This window comes from Corvus moneduloides, chromosome 4, assembly GCF_009650955.1.
Source record: "Corvus moneduloides isolate bCorMon1 chromosome 4, bCorMon1.pri, whole genome shotgun sequence".
In the NCBI taxonomy this organism is placed as follows: Eukaryota; Metazoa; Chordata; class Aves; order Passeriformes; family Corvidae; genus Corvus; species Corvus moneduloides.
In genome coordinates, this window is record NC_045479.1 from 43,089,880 (window position 1) to 43,109,968 (window position 20,089).

At 35.6% G+C, this 20,089-nt stretch overlaps 1 protein-coding gene across 2 annotated transcripts in view; it reads right to left on the bottom strand.

Annotated features, from left to right (window-relative positions):
* The window catches only part of SLC16A7 (solute carrier family 16 member 7), an 86,314-nt gene that overhangs the window by 22,197 nt on the left and 44,028 nt on the right, over nucleotides 1-20,089 (bottom strand). For both annotated transcript variants that reach the window (XM_032107086.1, XM_032107087.1), the window contains exon 2: nucleotides 15,053-15,296. In XM_032107086.1, coding sequence (XP_031962977.1) covers nucleotides 15,053-15,266 — 214 coding nt within the window. In that variant the 5' untranslated portion in view covers nucleotides 15,267-15,296. The remainder of the gene's footprint in view (nucleotides 1-15,052; nucleotides 15,297-20,089) is intronic.

The window sequence follows — 20,089 nt, forward strand, 5'->3', positions numbered from 1 at the left end:
AGGAAATAAGTGTAATTCTATGAGCTACTGAACACTCAGCAGATTTCAGAAACATATATGGTCATTGACTAAAAAAGTACTGTCACAAAATTAACTGCCCAAATTTCACATTGACATCTTTATTATTAACAGAAATCAGATGCAGAAAGACCTTTCAGTATTTTTAAAGCTTTTCTTGTATTTGGTTTCCTGTTACCTTCAATATCACTGAGTAGAGAGTGAAGCCCATGCATACATATTTTCAAAAACTAGTCTTTCAACTTAGAAAAGGGTAAGAAACAAGAAAGAAGAAAGGAGAGAACAAGCTAATGATGAGATGGAACAAAAGCACCTATAAGAGAGTTGTAAACAGAGACACTGTAACACCAAGTACATATTATTCCAACAATGGCCTGCATGCCTCTGTAAAGGGGATAGCTGGAAATAGCATCAGTGCATGATATGTGCATTGCAAATAATCTTCTCAGAAAAATGTTAATTTCTCCACAGAAAACCAAAGCAACCAGCTTGTAACTTGAGCATGTAATGTATCAACAAGAACATTAGAAAACTGGCAAGTGGCAAGTAATGAGGTACTGGGAAAAATTAATGAAAGTTTTCTGCAGAAGAAAAGACAATGAATTTTAAAGCTTAGTATTTAACAGCAATTAAGTCCTCAGGATGTCATAGGCTTGCATGATTCTAAATTTAAAATAGCTTTTCTGACTCAAAAAATGTGTGGGCATTTCACTTAAATAATATTACTGTTAAATGCACAATGAACCTTTGCCATTAAAAGCAACTTCTCCTTCAAATGAAAAACCAAACAAGGACTTATTCACTATTCCCTCCTGGAAATACAGAAAAGATAATAATACTAATATATAAATATTAGTAAATGTAATTATCTACAGCAGTATACACTATAGAAGGTAATAATAAATTAAATTTCCCTTTCTTTCAGGGATTCATTAGGAATGTCATGAGGCATAACTCTAAGGTATTTCATGAGTCATAACGCAAATGTTCTCATGAAAATGTGTAGTCGGGTCTTTTTAGAGATATCATCTTTGGAGGGTTATCATTCTTTCTCTATGGATGGCTGATATGAAAGCCTAAGTTCAATTCTGTGTTTGAGCACATGAACAGAAAGCATCCCATTTCTGAATATTTAAAAAAAACCCTACTAGGTCTACTTTCAGGGAACAAAGGGAAATTAGCACTAATCAGAAATTAGAGGTTTACTTATAGCTAACCAGTATTTCTATCTAACAGTTTTTTTCTGTCTCTGTTAAAGAGCTGTTATGGTCAGACATGGAGACCTACATGCTCACACCAAAGACACTCATAAAACCAAAAATACCCAATGCTTTCCCTCATCTGATTGATGGACTCAATGATAAAAATGGGTTGTTTTTTTCCAGGGATAATAGAAGGCACTTATCCCCATATATAAGTATTTTTCACCTGAAACCTTCTGAACTCATTCTTTCACTTTAAAAGAACTTGGAAATTTTCTCATTGAAGACTTAGTTTTCAGTACTTTGTGCCTTTCCAAAGCAGGTTACAATTTTTAGCTATCAAACTTGTCTTTACAGCTTGCTAACTGTGAACCAGATTGCCAAACAAGTCTGTATATTCTGGTGATTTTCTGAAGATTATGAAACTGAAAAAAAAGGCAGAGGTTACACCTCTACCACTGTAACAATTATAAATATAGCAACTTGAAAATAAGAGATATGTAGTTAATCTAAGAGACAACTGTTGGGAATCAGTTGTCTGAATCAAAGAATCAAAATAAAACAAAAAAAAGACAGAATAACCAAACTGAAGAGTTCATGCAAATATTTATTTTAATTCCTCATAGACACTTTTCGTAAACCATGTTATTGCATAGTTACAAAGGTTTTCATTTTCTTCTTACTTCCTTCCTCTTTGAGGAATGACTGTCTTCTAAAAATCCGTGTATGCACATGTGAACACAATATTTGTAAATGTTCATTAATTGCCACTTCCTATTTAGTATTCCCTATTATCAGTCATTATTTTTATACCCCTACTTAAAAATCCCTGGCTACTTTTCCTGGAAGCAGAACAATTAACTTTGTCAATTCTGCCTAGCAGAATTTTAGAGAGCAAAAAGTCGTAACAAATACAATAGCCCAGGCTATTGAATAGTTCTTTGGAATATAGGGTATATTGTCTCCAACTCAAATCAGTACATTTTTCAGATAATGCATTCATTATCTGAACTGAAAAGTTCAGCCAACTTCAGTCAAGATTAATATTGTCATTTGGATTTCTCTGTCTTCTACAAGTTGCTCATCATAATAAAGTTCATACAATATCTCATTTTCATCCTGCACCTCATCCTACAGTTTATTTGTTTTCTTCTAGAATAATATTATAACTAACTCAACTTGGAAATGATTCCTTATATACTGTTACAGACAATAATATGTAATTTCAGAGAAAGCACAAAACACTTGTTTTTTTTCAGTTGTTCTTCTATCATATTCCTTTCTGGTCCCAATTTTGCCCTGTATAATTAAACTTCAAGTTGAAAATACTGAATCTACTACCTATGATGTTTCTGTGGACCACTTACTGTGACTTATGGATCATGAGTGGATCATTAAATCTCATCTACATACTTAGAATAAATGTGATGAGAAGTATAAATCTGGATGTATTCATAACTTGGAAGTGTCCAGAGAAGTAATCAAATTTAGGCCATTGTCAATAACATTGTAAGATTATTTCCAGATGCATTTAACACATTAGTATCATCAGGCTTAAACACTATTTTTTAGAAAAAAAAGGTAAATCATTATTTAATCTTTTAAATTACATTCTTTTAATAATATCCAATGAAATTTGGTGGCTTTCAGTGCTAACATTTAGAAGCCTAAGTGAGACAATTTCCCAAATTCCTTTACAACCATAAATTAGAACATTTCTAAATATTTTGATAATAAAATATTATATTTAGTAATATAATAAATATTTAATAATATGTATTTCCCTATGTGCTGAGGGAATGGGAACAGGGAGGGAAAGGGGAAAAGGCAAGAGTGAGGGGAAGAGAAATGACAAAAAAAACCAGAAGGGAGAAGGGAATTTATTTGTGTTTTTGGCACCTATTTAGAGTGTAAGTGCAGACAGTAGTAGTGTATTAATGGGATCATAATAGACACAGAAATTACATTTTTCCCACTATTTTTCAAAATACATTCAGTTGCCAATTAAAACTGAGAATCTTTGTGAAGCTTCATTTACTTTGTTTTTTCCCCTGTTTTCAAACAAGTGAAAAAATAACGTGTTCATATTGAGAAAAATCTGTTAAACTATAGAATAATATGTAAACTAACGCTGAATAATTGTCTTCCTGGTCAAAAAGACTAAAAGCAATATAAACTTTTAAATGCCTAGAAACATGATAAAAAAAAAAAAAAATCAAAATTAGAATAATGAACAGCCAAAAGTTGTCAAAATAACTCTTGATCCAAAACAGTAACAAGATTTATGTGATGTTTTTCATTTTTCAATGCATTTTCATTGCAAATGTGCTCAAATTAGTAGCCTTTATTACATGCTAAAAGAAGTGGAAACTTTGAGGACAACTCAGTCAACACATACAAAATTCTCAAAGACTTCCAACCCAACCATTTTATGAGCCTGCTATTTCCAATTTGCTTAAATTTAAGACAACCCAAATTTAACTGCTTTCTAAAAATAATATTCAGGAAAATATTTACTGATTAATCAATAATTTAAGAGTGGCTTCTAATTTCTTCTCTCCTCATTCTATTTTCCTTTCATCTCTCTAGCCTTCTACAGCCAAATACATGACTCAGAATAACTCTATCCAGTAAAACTGAAGGAGAAATCAGATACATTTTTAAAATCTTTACATCTGAGTAGTTCAGTTTATCTCTGCGTATTCCCATATCCACCTCATATATTTTTTTCTCATCAGAGTTGAATTTGCCATTGAGCTGTCACTTCTAGATTTCCTACATTAGAATCTACATTAGAAAGAGCTTTACTTGATGATCTTTCAAATTTTTAGTGTTCTCCGTGTATTGTCACTTGTCATTTACTTTGTAGACTCAACCAAAATTATCATAAATTATGACCAAGTTAGGAGTCAAAGAGTCATGAAAAACTAGTAGAAGAAGCCTGGGGCTTGGACAATGGAAAAGAAATATATTATGAGGGACTTGAACAAAGGCCTTTATGGCATTTGCATTTTGGCTGGACTAGAGAGGAAACATGTTTATAAACATTCTCTACAATGGTCCTTTCCCTTGTAGTAGCAGAGGATACACCTCCATAGACAAGGTTTTCTGAAAATGTGTGGGTGGGCAAGTCTAGGTTGGGTCTGCTTACATGAACAAGGAGTATTTTAGCTCTGCTTCAAAAAGCAATATGAAGTGGCTTGGTGACCTAGTTCCCACCCTGTTGCACTTGAAGATAGTATTTGCATGGCTTTCGAACAAGGGAGGGTTTTTTTACCTGCTGTGAAGAAATAAAACAACCTGCCACTGGCAGAAAACTTCATTCTCCACCTAGTAATGTGAAGCATCTTCCTTCTAATGATTGTGATACATCATAAATTCAGAATAAATTAGTGCCCATTAAAATACAGGCTTCTCATGATTTGTATTACAGATACTGCCTAAGCATCGTGCATTTCTGGAGCCACCTTTCAACTAAAGAAATATCTTGACATTCTTCAGCAAGAACACATTAAAAATAATCCAGTGAAATATACCTACTTCTGCAAAGATTTACCTTGTGTGCCTGTGAGGAGAATATTACTTAGGTTTACTGAGGAAAGTAATACTTTCTTCCTACAGGAGGAACTATGTTTCTTTAGTAATTTTTAATACATCTTACTGGAAAGCAATTAGCCAGAACTTTGATCTAGGCAATGTGTATATCTGAACACCTTGTCAGGTAATTTTTTTATGACATCAGGTGAAATAATCTGGAAGAAATTCCATGATACAAATTTGTTCTTGTCTTAATCCCATTTGCCACTTCAGCTCTGTTTCTCTGAGCGCAGGGTCAAGTGCTTTGCACTCAAGTTACTGTTTACATTTGAGTAAGTAAATATGAAGAGCTTCTAAATCAGAATGGCAAATGTAGCCTTGCACACTCTTTGCACAGGTATAAACTCTGATGCTGTGTGAAAGACAAGAGAAGCACTCCCACATATAGTATGTGGCATGTTAGCTAATTTTTAAGGAATAATACAGAAAATTAAAACAATCATTGCATGAACCAACTTTATGCTTTAACATCCATTTTATTCCCAAGCTGAAATAAAAATTTCAAGCCTCAAAATTTCCAGTTAAATTAAAACTCTTCAAAAAAGTCACTCTGAAATATCTCAAATGTCTTCTGCCATATAAATAAACAAATTAAAAATATAACCGTGGGGCATTACCATGAACTAATTCTCCCTCTTAGCTCAAAATAATTACAAACATTTTGTTCAAGGTTATTAGGTATCATACTGCATTTCATTACCAAACAGTCTTAGAAAACTTGCAACTCTACACTTTCTTATTTTAGTATAAGCCCAATTCTGGACTGTGCTTTTCATTACTGTATATGCAGTCGCCTAATACACACTGAACCTTTCTCTGAGATGAACTGCAAACATCTCATTCTGTGAGGTGTAGTCCTCCAAGTCTAGCCCATAGGACACAGTGGCTTGTGGGCATTTTTTGTTGGGTTTTTGTTTGTCTATTGTTTTATCAAACAATTTTTTTTTTTTTTTTTTGCTTTTTCTGTACCTTTCTATTCCAACAGAAACATGTTAAGCCAAAGTGATTGTTCATGCAAGGGGACATGAGCTCCTTAGAATCATCTCCCATGTTAGAGTCATACAATTTAAGATCACTATCTGGAAGTGTTTTGTTACAGAATCTGTTGCTTCAATGAATAATCAGAATAATCCCTCATAGTCACAAGTGTCTGATTTCTTGACTCCACAGTGCACTTTGCAGCACCAGAACTCTATGGAATCCAATAAATAAAACTGAATTAGGAGACTCATACTTAAGGTCAAATTGTACTGTTGTCCTTAGATTTTTGTTTTCCATTTACAAAGCAGAGATAAGCTTACTAACAAATAAGTCAAAAGTTTTAATCAATTTACTTCAATAAAGCGAATACCACCAGCTTTGCTTAAATGCTGTAAGTTTTCAAAGCTAGTATTCTATATTTTATTTCTATTTTACTTGGGGAAAAAAGATATGAATCATTTATGGATCATGTCTTTTTAAGGTGAATATAAAGAAAAATGACATTTTAATGAATGCCTCTGTGATCACTTAAGTAATTGAAGGTACACTGTCAAGAAATCTTGATGGTGCAAACACCTAAGGATGAACATATTTGCATAATATATTAACATACTTATATGTTGACTTAGGTACGTAAAGAAAAAATTGAATTTTATGAAATAGCTAAGGTATTTAAAATGAAGTATTTCTTGCAGGATAAGCACCAATGCCCATACTTGGAATGGAGTTCCAGTCAGTTGTTTTAGATGTCCCTGATAAGAGTGTAACATCATCAGTGAAAATGTTCCTTCTCACCATCTTTAAACCTTTATGTTCCTTAATTAAATGTTTCATGGTAACAGTTATGGATTCTTGGCTTCTTATGGATTTTATAGTTCCTCTAAAGACAGTCTTTAAGTTAAATATCCGAAGGAAAACTCCTGCACTTTGTTCATTTACTTGCTGCTCTGAAAATTACAACTATTCTGATGAGGCAAGTAATAGAAGATTCATACACTCTATAACATACAGTTAGCAATGCCACAATATGGAGAGATTAATTCTGCCAGTTGGTTATATGCCATATAATTCAAACAATTTAGACCAGAACTGCTCTAGAAGCTTTTCTGAGTGAAATTTTACTTCCAGAACATAAGATAACCTCCATCTTCTAGGGAAGGTCCAAATAGGACATCTGCTGCCTTCTCTTGTGCCAGTCCCTATCTTGAAAGCTGGTGCAGGAGTTTTAGGAAATCCTGCAAATCTGGAAGAAATATGTGTGGGACAGAGAATCTTATCCTTGTAAAAGAACTAAAAATTTCAGTCAAGTAAGTTCTGTTCCAGGAAGAGCCAAAGGATTCCCCATAGGAGAGCAGTATAAGCAAGGTTTGTATAATGACAAAATTGGTGCTGCCACTTTTACCAGCTGATACTGGTAAGTGTTGGGATCTTGTTACAAAGAGATTGAACTGTATTTAACTTTTAAATCATTCACAGAACATAGAAAATATAACAGATCCATAGATTTCTATCAGCTTATAATCAGCTACAGAAGAATGCAAACCTGGCCAATTATTAGACAAGCCAGTTATTCTCCGAGTAGTGTTTTTTCTAGCTGGTTATGGAAGAAAGTGAATTACAGGTATGAGGAAAGTCATTCGCAAGATAAGAGAAGATTTACAAGCTAAAAAGGTGGTCTTAAATTAACAGGTATTTTTTAAGCGCATCAAACTAATGCAACTGAGTCGGTGTCACTGGAACTTGGAGAATTGCAACAACCTAAGCAAACACACAAGAAGAAGATAAAAGAAGAAAATCAAACCTTAAACACAACAAGCTCAAAATGACTAACCATGGGTGTTTATCTCTAATAAGAATGTTCTTAGATTTCAAGGTCTCGAGGTAGCAAAATATAATGTATTAGTATAGAGCAACAACCATGTAGGATGGCATCAGCTCAGATTATGGCAACATGGACATCTGAACTTGACCTCTAGATTCTTTTAGCTCTCAAATACAAAAGACGTCTTTAAAATACAGTTTATTTGATGTGTTTTGGACATTTAACCTAGGAAGGAATGAATTAGAAATTCCCATCTTATTGACTGACAACAGAAGTTGTCTAGACAACTGGATCAGACATAGGTGCCTATGCTGAGGAAGACTAAACACACGAATCCTGTTCATCTTATCTGCAGCTACTATTGATAAAAGCCTGTAAGGATACCACTGCTTCTTCAAAGTTTTCTAAAGCTAAAGCTCTTAATGGTATTTCAAAGCATTAACACTAGAAAACCAAACAGGGGCACACGTTCCCATCATCAGTGAGAATGTTGCAGGAAGTGTTTGAATGATATGAGGAAATCAACATCTTAGGTTCATAACACAGTTCCTGTATTTAATTGTATTATTATAATACAGTTCCTGTATTTAATCACATTCTTTCATTTGGATGTCTAGTCATAGTAGATATTTCCCCAAATATAAATCAGGCAGAACTGCAATGCAAATACTTAACTGTTTCTTGACAATGAAAAAACACCTGCCAATAATTTGTGGAAAAGAAAGCTAGGCTTTCTTTGGCTTGTATACACCAATAAAACATGTATAACCCTACTAAAGCTGCATTTGTTTGTATTCTTTGACATACAGAATCTTAATAGAATATCACTATTAGATTAAAAGCTTCTGACTCCTCAAAAACTCTTCATATTGTTTATTACATTTAAATACATGGTCTTTGCAAAAATCTTCAGAACAGTAAATCAATTAAAGATTGCTTAATACAATCATAGAATACATTCTAAACCACCTAATTTTTTGATTTCTGTCATTCCTCTGGCATCACCATAAACCTGTCACTAAGTCCCTGGCCCCACTTACCTCTTTTAATGACTAACAGAACTACATATCTTTATGAATCATGGTACGTCTCAGCTGTTGCCATTTGATACTGCTTAGAATATCTTCTAAACATATCAGTAACAACTCTGTTTTCCTTGAATATACTCTCCAAAATAAACAAGGGAATAGTTCTTAGACATTCCAAAACAATGGACCAGCAAATTCTATAATAAGTTCTGTTGTAAAATGTTGGGTTTATTATTTCATGTGAAGTGCTGAGTGACTACAATGGTATACACAGACTTTTCCTTCCCCAAAGTTCTCTGGTATCTGCTTAAATATCTCATGATTCCCAGTTGCGCTAGACCATTGTTTCATTACCTTTGAATTACCCAACACACATCAGGAACACAACCATTGTATGACCCAGTGAAAAACTATATGGGAACCTAATCCAACCATTTGCAGTACACGACAAAAATAAGCATTCTTTCGTCAAGTTTAACAAGCCCAATGAACATATCAAAGGCCTCAGTTTGTCCCTTGATACCTTGTTTTAAACAACCCGAAGTTTTAGCCCCTTAGAAAGTGATGCATGTTATTTATTATTGTTAGACTTTGACCTATTACTTGAAACTAAGTGGGAATCAAAAAAAGAATCATATCTTTGCAGATAAAAAAATCTGTCAATATTGATTTAGTTAATAGAAATCCCTGTCTATAAAACCAAATTAAGATCAAGACAAATATAAAGTCTTACAAAGGGAAGGAGGGATTAATAAATGTTCATCATGTAATCCACATTTCCTACTTGTATGTAAATGAGACCTGTTTACAGAAAAGGCTCAAGTTAATTAAACTTAAGTATCCTACAAATATTTCTACAGAATCATGGAAATTTTTAAGTTTGGAAAAGACCTTTAATATCATCAAGTACAACCATTAACCCAGCACTGCCATGTTCACCACTAAACCATGTCCCCAGGGGATCATATGTATCAAACCATTACTAAAACCTTATGGCTGGAACACTAAAAGAGGTTCGTAGAAGCACAGTGGGAGCTCTGTATCATGTAATGTCTTTCTGACAATTACTCAAAATTAACACAAGCATACAATAAAAGACAAAAAACTCCTTATTTCTCTCAGTGGAAGCATGTCCTTAATTTTGAGACTGGCTTCCTGAGTATATCTCAGTAGATCCCAGCGAAACTTTTGTTTCATAAAAACTTGACAAAATCAGATCCCCAAAAGGCACTGAATATTTAGCAATTAGATCTTTTCTGTTCAGCCAAATGTAACAAATTGCAGAGTGAAAAACCAGCTTGTTCCTGTACTAGGATGACAAACCTGTTTGAAAAGAAAATGTATAATACCATCTACAACAGATATGCTTTTTTTTCCCCACCTTTCTTCCCATGACCATTTTAAAGAGTGTTTTCTAAATATCTAGGATGGTCTCTGTTTAAAACATTCATTGCTACTGCAGAAGACTACTCCACAAAGTCCAGTTTTACTAAAACTCAAAGCCTTCCAAGAAATGTAAGACCTGGCTCTATTACCTTTCACAGGCTTTAGCATTCCGGTCTTGTTTTTTAAGAACTGAACTAGTTTACTAGTTACTCTTACCTCCATTTGCTAGTAAGATTCAAAATGCTCTGTTCTTGTGAAACCTCATTATGAATCCTTTTTCTTTCTCTATGAGTCTCAAATTAACTTGACATAGATGTTTTACATGTATCTTAGGCTAAAAGTGAAGTATTCCCTTATGCCCATGAGGTACTCAGAAAGTTGGTAAGTTCTGTTTTCAAGGACACTCTAAATGAGGTTATTAAAATTCAACACTTTGCATATTTTGATGGAGAAAAACACTTGCCCCTGACAACAAAGGAGATAGGTCAATTCAAGAAAGCTTCTCAATCTCCATATGGATAGCCACTGAATTCCTTGTGCCAGTATGTGGAAAACCAAAATTAGAAAATGTTTTCAGGGAGGAAGAAAAGTGTAGGAAACCAGGTCCTGCCCAAAAGTAAAAATCCATAACCATCTGTTGTTTGTGTTACATGGATTTCACAACTGTCATCTCCACTGTGCACGCCATTTCATCTTCACAGCAATATCACCAAAACACCCACTGAGATAAAATCACAAATATTTTGAACATACCATATGACACATTATTTTCCAAATTAATATTAGACAAAGTCAAAATGAGGACTTGTCTATAGATTACTTTTGTGCTGTCACATGAAAAATCCTTTAAGGGTTTGCTACTGTTTGGAAATACTTAACTTCAACCTTGACTAACTTAACCAGTACAGAAGAGAAAGGAAGATATTAAATGCTGCATTTTTAAAGTATAAGCGTGTTTTGAAAAATTATATTGGCCACTCCATGCATTTATATAGCATCTTTCTTCAAAAGCAGTCTAAAGATGACTTTTAAATTATTTACTTAGAAATATCCAGAATTTAAATTTATGTTTTCTGAACTCCAGACCAGCAAGACTGTCCCACATTTCAATCCTGGGTATGGCTTGAAGGATTTATCAGCTCTCAAGGTAATCTTTATAACCCAATGTTATACCCAAAAAGTTCTTTTTTAGAAAAAACAGACAAACAAAAGAAACAAAAACCCCGAACTGAAACTGTCCTTGGAAAAATGACAGAAAATGAGTTAAGGACCAGTGAGTAAACAATCTACTTTTTCCCTGAGGAAATCTAATACTCAAGGTCAGCTCTGTCTGAAATCACCGGACCTGTCACATGGCTTTCATAGCTGCCACTATGGCTCCTATCAAACCCACACTGAAAGCAATGAAAACATTTTTACTGGAAACAGATCGAGGTCTGATAAGAAGTTCCCTAATCACCTTTGGCTGATAACGTTGCACAAAGCAAGAGGTGAAGTTTGGGAAAAGTGAAGAATGAACTAAGAGAACCTTGAGGTCAAATGTATTTGATCTTTTTCTTTAATTCCTTAATGTCTCTGTGTGTGGAGCAGAAATATGACTCTGCAGGTGTATGGATACATATATAGTTTTGTATACATAAGAATACATACATGCATACGCCACTTATATACATGTCTGTTCACACATGTACAGGAACACAGATTTGCGCTGTCAGGATAACTCAACTAATTCAATTTTATCCCAGATTCTGTCCTCCAGTAACAAAAGTCTGATGGTCCCAATCTCAGCCCCTTGGGTGTAGGAATCTATCACAAAACCATCACCCTTAATTAATGCAATTGACAGTCTCTGCTCAAGAGAGGCAGAAGAATGAGTTACCATGGAGACTGAACTACTGCCCTTCTCCAGAGGACGCTTTTATCAAGCATGGCCTGAACAGTAGAGACTGTGCAATACTTATAGCCTTAATCACATCACTGGATCTTGCTTTTTGGGATGCCTTCTTAGTAAACTCTAACAAACATCAAAAGGTTGGGGGGCAGGGGAAGAAGGAAGAGAGAGCTTAACAAACAAACAAACAACCCCCTAAAACACAACAAAAACCAGTATGAAACTGCACGTTGTGCCAGATTGAGAGAGAAAGGAGTTTCATATTGATTTGATTTATCTGATTTGTCACCTCTGCCTGGTGTTTCTTAACGTGGTGAATGCTGTGCTTGACCTATTTGCTGGAATTAACCAGGACTGCAGGAGACCATATGGATTGCCAGATGGTCTGCTATAATTTAATGCCATTTATTCTAAGTATGAAGTAAGTGATAAATATAATTAACATTCTTTTAGCTCCTTACTGGAGCTTTTTTCTCAGGCATTGAAAGGTAAGTTAATACCTTGTTGCAGAAACACAGATGCCAGCTAATTACTGCAAGAGGCTGCAGCCTCCAAAGCAAAAGTGTCTGGACAGATTCTAACTTATTCACTGACCCCACTGTGATGATTAATAGGTCGAATGCTAAGCTGTAATGAGGATGACAGATCTTAGATGTTTTCAGGTTACCGTGATTAGTAGTATGATGAACATCATTTATTGCAGATATATGTATCACACTTCATAGTAAACAATACACCTTGTACTTGCAGGCTGAACGTGTATTTCACATGACAGTACATCAAATATGAAGGAAGAATCAAACCACCGTCAGACAGTAAAAACAACGAAGCGATTTCCTTCAGAAATGTTTTTCCAGATTGCTATTTCATATTCTGCCAGTGATTGTCTAAATGGCCTATTTTTTAGGAAGTGGTCCTAGAGAAGCTTTGGCTTCAAAGAGTGTTTATATCAGGCAGGGTCGTCATTCTCAGCATTTTAAGACTACGAGTCTGTAACAAGATATCCAAACAACTTTGGCCACTGTTCCTGTGCTGATAATCTTTGTAGTAAATGGGTAGGTGTTGGCAGAATGAATTGCAAACAATTTTGTAGCTTTTAATGTCAATATACAAGTGGACTAGTATCTGGTAATCAGAACAGTCAAAGAAGTATTAGAGAAAGGGAAGAAATATGGAATCTTTTGTATTTAACATGAAAAGTTGTGCATGTTGAACCTTGCAGATAAAAATGACCACAGCTAAATGTCCTGAGATTTTCATGTGTACCATTAATAAAACCTGGGGGAACTTTGACCTGATAGAAATGGCATAAATTAAATGCTGTGCAGAGAATACAACATAACAGCACCCGCACTACAGAGCAAATCTTCTTCACATTGTTAAAGGAGCCCAGTGTCAGCAAGTCACAACATATGGAAAGCAGAAAAAATCCAGCTTTTCAGCACCTGTGTTCTTCCCCATGCTCCAGATGGTTCAACACTTGTTCAGAGACCTCCACAGTTACTCAGGTACACTCCACAGTGCAGGTGCTGATGCACCTTTAAGGAAGCACTACTTTAGAGGGGACCTGAACATGATGAGACACATCCTCTTTCACTTCACTCTTGATGCATCAAGTTATTTCTTCACCTGGTGAATTTTGGCGAATCACTTGACTACTGTCGCTGGTCCTATGAAATCCTTTATACTTCTCACTGACATATGAATAACTTATGATTTTCTATTTGTACATGGATTAAAAAAGTATCAAAATGTCCTGAACAGTATGCTTCTGTGATATTGATACCATTTGTCAAGATGTCTTCATAAGGTCTCTGTAACTCCCAGTACTGGAAAAAAACCCATTTTTCCCTCCCATCAGCTGAAAATATTACCTGAGGTGCTAAAGCTAATGCTATGATGGCTCCAGCTTCCTTATTATACTCAGAGAGGAAAAAGAGGTAGTTGGAGAGAGCAATCCAGGTAGCCTGATTTTCTTTGTAGGCAAGCTCCTCACTTCCCTGACTGCTAAATAAGCAGTGTCAAAATTCACGGAGACTGAAATAAGAGATAAAAAAACTACCATGCTAAAAATGAGACTTCATGCATCCTTCAATAGATCATTGTTGGACCTGATAACATTGTACTTTACTATTGCACAGATGCCACTTCTGAAAAATTCTGAGTGATACTCTTCAGTGACTAAAGAGTTTCAGTATCAGTACACTATCGGCACAATGTTTTCAGTCTCTATATATACACTCACACACATGTACATATTCATAAACACACACATGTTTATAAATCTATGCATTTAATTGCTCCATCAGGCAAATAGTCCAGATGTTCCAGGTGGTCACCTCTTAATACTAAAAGAAAGGGAAATACCAGATGTGTTGCCTGAATTAATGTAATTCACACCTCTGAACTGTCTAAGTGTTTTGCCTAAGCAGCATCTAGCTCTCACAATAGTTAAAAAAGAAAAAAATTCTGAAAAAGAAGAAACCATGCAGAATTTAACAAGTTAGTCCTTTGGGGTTGATAGACACAAAGCCTGTCAAAGCAGATTTGACACTTAGTCTTAAACACAGTTTTATACTTTAAAATCCTTTTTCATCTGTCTTGTTGTTTACTTGCTTGCTTACAAGAGAAAAGGTATCAGAGAATATATGTTCACTGTTCAGTCCCAAGAATAAGATTGTCTGCATCTTAGCTGTCATACAGATGGCATGTTTGAAACATCACTCTTGACCTAAATGGAAAATATGAATTTAGGACAAATAAGGACAGGATATAAACCCCCCGTCTACAGAGGAATACCTGTGTCTTGCTAATGAACTCTCATTGCCATAAAAATTTTCTGTGATTAAGCTTCATCATTGGATTTGCTGAGAGATCTCACCAAGGCAGTGGAAACTGACTAAATTTACCCCTAGACCCAGAAGAAATTATTTGGGCACTGATTTGTTGGAAAATTGTACTCTCAAAAATTGTGACTTTAGGGAAAGATTGCAAAATCTTTTTTTACCTAAATTACCTAAATCTTAGGTAGAGGAACAAAGAAAAGGCCATAAGGAGAAAATTGCTTTAGGATCATATGAAAAAAACCAACCAACCAATGTTATTTGCTAATTCACAAATGTCTTACCTCCTGCATACATGACAGCCAACATTATCGATGATATCCAAGCTATCTCACTATATGATGTGTGGAAGATCTCTTGTATTTCTTTGAAGAATACTGTGATGGCTTTGGGGAAGGCATAGGAAAATCCAATGGAGATAAAAGCCCCAAAGACCACAACCCATCCCCAGCCTCCATCAGGAGGTGGGTAATCTGGTGCTCCTGCTGCAGGTGGCATTTTTTGGTCTCTGTCTCTTCTCCAACTAGACTGAAAAACAAGGAAAGAAAAAGGATGTTAATTTTTTTCCCCTTTTTCTCCATATCAAACTACAGTATTCAAAAGTCATCTGCAGGGATCATAAAGAATCCTCAGAGCAAAGACCAATTTCCAGCTTTCATGGGACCACAGAATGAGAGTAGCTGTTTCTAGAAGCAAAAGCTGTTCTGCAAAAAAACTTTGTGGCAAGAATATTTCCAAGAGCCTAGTCAATATGTGGCAACTGTTACAAATCACTGATCTCAGTCACTGAAGCTGTATTTGCAATTAGTCACTTATTGCAAAGTGACTAGTTTGTGTGGGTTTGATTTACGTAGCTCTACCATCTACAGTGTGGAGAAAAAACAATGGAAAAAAGTTACACCTAAATTATAACTAAATGCTATAAATAAGTGTTAGTGAGATTATTGGTACCACAGCAAAATCATCAGCAACAACAGAAAGGAACAAATTGCAAATATCTGAAAAGCATGTTCTAAGGAGAGATTTCTAAGCTAAAATTCCCTGTGTACCCATAAAATAAATACACAATATTAAAATTCCATGTTGTACTCTTAAGATTTTGGTATTTTAATGATGATAGTACTTGCAGGAACAAGGTGGAGCTTGATGGTACTAATTTGCTCTTTCCCACGGCAGAAGACCTCAGGAAGCCTTTCAGTAATAAACCTCACAAGCTTTCCACAGCTCTTCTCTAATTTAGAACTGGCCATAAGAGCTGCCACCAGAATGATACCTTACAGAGGTTCTGAGAGGTGTAGCCAACACATTCAGGCAGCTCAAGAAATCATAGGAAATTCACATAAAAGGCCCTGAAATAAATTTTTGTATTGCTAATATCATCCTCATATCTAAAACTCTACGTTTTTTACATTCTGCATTGCCTTTTAGAAAATACGTAGACGTGAAAACGCATTATTTATTTCTGAGATTTTTTCCACTATCAAATCCCTTTATTATTAAATGCTGAACTGGAGTCTGCTGTGGTTTTTTCTGTGTAATCCAGCCTACACAGACAGTATGAACTGCAAATTCTCCTTTCCTCCCTGTTTCTTCTTCGGGCATTTAGGCAACTTATTACTCTATTGGTCTCCTGCCATACTAGTATTGAAAACTGTGGATGATAACAGTGAGTAGGTTACTGTTATGCTTATGATTACCAGCAAGTCTCTACATGATTTTCTTCTGTGCCACTTACAGCATATTCCAATTTCTCACAGTAAACTGCATTAGCAGTGGGAGTGAGATGATTACCTTAAAAAAACCAAAAAAAACCAATCTGTGTCAGCTTATACTTATTTCTTGGGATACTGCCTATTTTCAGGGTAAATGCCGTGTATCACTGCATGCAATATATTCCACAAACAAGCAAAATGTTGTTTTTTAACATAACCTATCACTAGGTTAGCCCTGTAATAGAAACCCAGTGTACTTATGATTCTCCACTTCACTGAAGCTGACTGTAGACATCAGCTACAATCTCATGTAGCTGCCACACCTCTAGGGAAAGCTAAATCAATGACTAAAAACATCTGGCTTTTAGGCAAAATTTTAAAACCCAGGTAGTTTGGCTTCTGCACATATAACAGAGATCTTCCCTGCAGGCAGAATTAGGCATCTATTGCCTCTGTACACGGAGCATATAAATCTTTTTACATGCATGTCCAGAAAGAACTTCTGTTATGTACTTTGTTTCTGCTTATTCTAGTCTCAGTTTAATATTAGTTCACAGAGAAAACAGAGAGGAAAACCTGGGGCCTGCCACTAGAACAAGTTTGGACAAACAGAAACAATTCTGGTCGCTGAGACTTAACTTTGTCAAAAGTGTTAAATGCTACTTTGTTTTTGATAATCAGGATCCATTAGAAGAAAAGAGTATCTCAGAAAGCCCACGATCACACGGAGCACAAATGAAAATGATCAATTGCATGTTCAAGAGCACAAACCCTCAAATTTGCCATAAAAAGCAGAATTCTGTTTTCTGTGAGTTAAGCTGGAAGTAAACAACAAAGTTTGCTATCTATCCAGAAAAGCTGTTCTTTCCGACTCATCTGAGAATACTTTTGGTTGTTCATGAACAAAAGGTTAACTATTGTTTTCTTACACTTCAAGGGCTTGAGCATATTTGTTTTCATTACTTAATATCACATGACAACACTTTCTATCACTATTACAAATTTGTGTAAGGCAAACAACATCAACATATGCTCTTCATAAAAATGGAAGGGGTTTATCAATTTACTGAGGAAGCACTCCTTTTCCTAAAAATAAATACAAAAGCACTTTGAAAAATCACAGCCACCACATTAGTCAAAAGAATGTTTGAAGGTTCCTGAATGTCACTAATGAATGGTTTGGAGAGATCCCGCTATATCCATCCCTTTAGGTAGAAGAACAGGCTTTCCTCCCTTCAAAAGCTTCACAGTAAATTACAGGAGCATTAAGGAGAGAAGCAAAGGGACATAGGTGCTCCTGTGCCTTAGCCTAGAGGCCAAACTGGTGCAAAGGCCACTGCATGTCCTGTCTGCCAACCTACACTGGGCATTACGCTGTCCACAAAGGGACTGGATCATTGTATCTCACACCCCCTGTTTATCCCATGAAGTAGAGCTAAGAATAGTTTCCCTGATATTCCTTTATCGATCATCATGGCAAATATTAGCTTCAGTAATAAAAGGTGAAGAGGAAAAAAATGATAAATATATGTTTGTACCAAGATGAAAATAAGTATTATTTCTCACAAACATTAAATCCACATCTCAAACATTCCATATATGCTATGGAGCTAAAGCAGTATTCTCCTGTAAAATCTGCACTTAATATCCTTGAAACTGAATCCCCTAAAGAAGTCTAACCCATTAATAAACCCAGCTCTAACCTAAGCCTAACTAGTAAGATTTGGGTAGTATAGGTAGTATTAAGACAAGTGTAAATCCACTAGCAACCAAAACACCCCAGGATTTTACATGAGTAGATACAAATGTTGATAAAGAAAGTAGCAAAAGATGAAGGAATGAAGCAATGACAAGCAAAATGCCTTTTCAGAACTTTTAGAGGTTATTATGGGCTGTGAAGAATAAAAAAAATATGGTAGAAATCATAAAAATAAATATGTGTGATGATGTTCACGTGAAGGACACAGTACCAGACCAAGATAAGAAAAAAAGAAACAGCACTTGAGTAAATAAAGGTCACCACCAGTGTTTTTAGTCAGTCACATGAATTCCATCATGTGCCTAAAACTAGCAAGGCAGCATTGCTTGTACCTATGCCTTTCAAGGCAAGCAGCAGCCTTCCCTCTCCCAGGGAACCAGCAGGGGAATAGTGACTGGAGTGGGTCCTGAGTGAAGCCATCAATCTCACCTCTTGCTGTCAAATATACAGAGATTGCTCAGCCCTTACATACCCTGAGTCAGATGTGCACAAGGATTTTCTAAGCTCCCTCTAGTTCCCATGTATAAATCCCATTTATGAAGCAGTGAACAAGACGCAGCTTACAGTAATAAGAGCGCATGTGTCTGCTAACAAATAGGGGAGAAACAAGACAGGGGCACCTTTTATAACATCTTGATACACAACATTTTATTGCAGTTTTCAGCACATTTGAACTTAATTAGGCATATGAGAACTAGTGAACAAAAGAAAGAAAGAGAAAAAAGGAAGGAAGGAAGGAGGAAGGAAGGGAGAAAGGAAAGGAGTGAAAGGAAGGAAAAAAAGGAGAAAGAAAAAAGGAAAAAAGCAGCAAGCAAGCAATAAGGTTAAACTAAGAGCAAATGCTACAAACAAATAATGTATCTTGATATTATGCATTGCAGACTTCAGTCAGGTATAATCAACCTGTTCAAACTGCTCATGCACCTACCAATACCTCATTAATATTCTGCCATTGCCAGCTGCCTAAATCAGCTATCAACACAACAGCTTGTCAAAGACCCTTCTGAGAAGGGTTTATATTGTTCTCTTTTTTACTGAGACTCTCATTTTACTGTGAGTTTTAGTTTTGTTTTTCTGCAACATTAGAGTAACTTTGTTTTTCTGCTTGCATTTTGCCTGCCTTGTCCTCAATGTGCCCCATCATCACTTGATTCAGCAGCCACTTGTCCCAGAGTAACAGAACTGGCATGTGAAAAATCTGTCCCCAGTTGCTGTAGGATAGTAGGAATAGTTGGCATTTGTGTACTGCCCTCCAGTTCCACTCAGTAAGCCAGGAACTGCAAAAAGCTTTGCAAACTTGAGCACAGTTATAACACCCCTGTGAGGTGACTGAGAAATGACTTTTAGACATGAGAAACAAATGTGATAACAGACTGAGTAACCCTAAGTCTTGTCCCAGATCAGAGCTGGCATATGGACTAATGTCCAAATAAGATGTGAGTTATGACTGAGATTTTTAACTGTGTTTTTTAGAATCTCATTAAGTAGCAAATGCAGATTATTTGTACCTCTTAATACTACAACTAGGAGCTCAGGTGGGGTACAATGTTTGCTTTATAGGTTTGAACAGTCTGCTGCTCCAACTTAGCCTTAACACATGTTAATTACACTGCTGTATTTGAAATAAATGCATTAGAAAATAATGAGTTAAATAAGAATTATAGTCTTATAAAAGGTCCTTGCTTAAATGCTGCAAGTTTTTCAATTTTCATGAACCGCTATTTTAATGAGTTCTAAGCAGGATGGCAGAACAGCAGGTACCATCTCATCAAATGGCATGGCCTCACCAACATTTTATAAGCTATTGTCATGATTCTGGGAACAACTTTCAGACTTTGAAGAAAAACGTA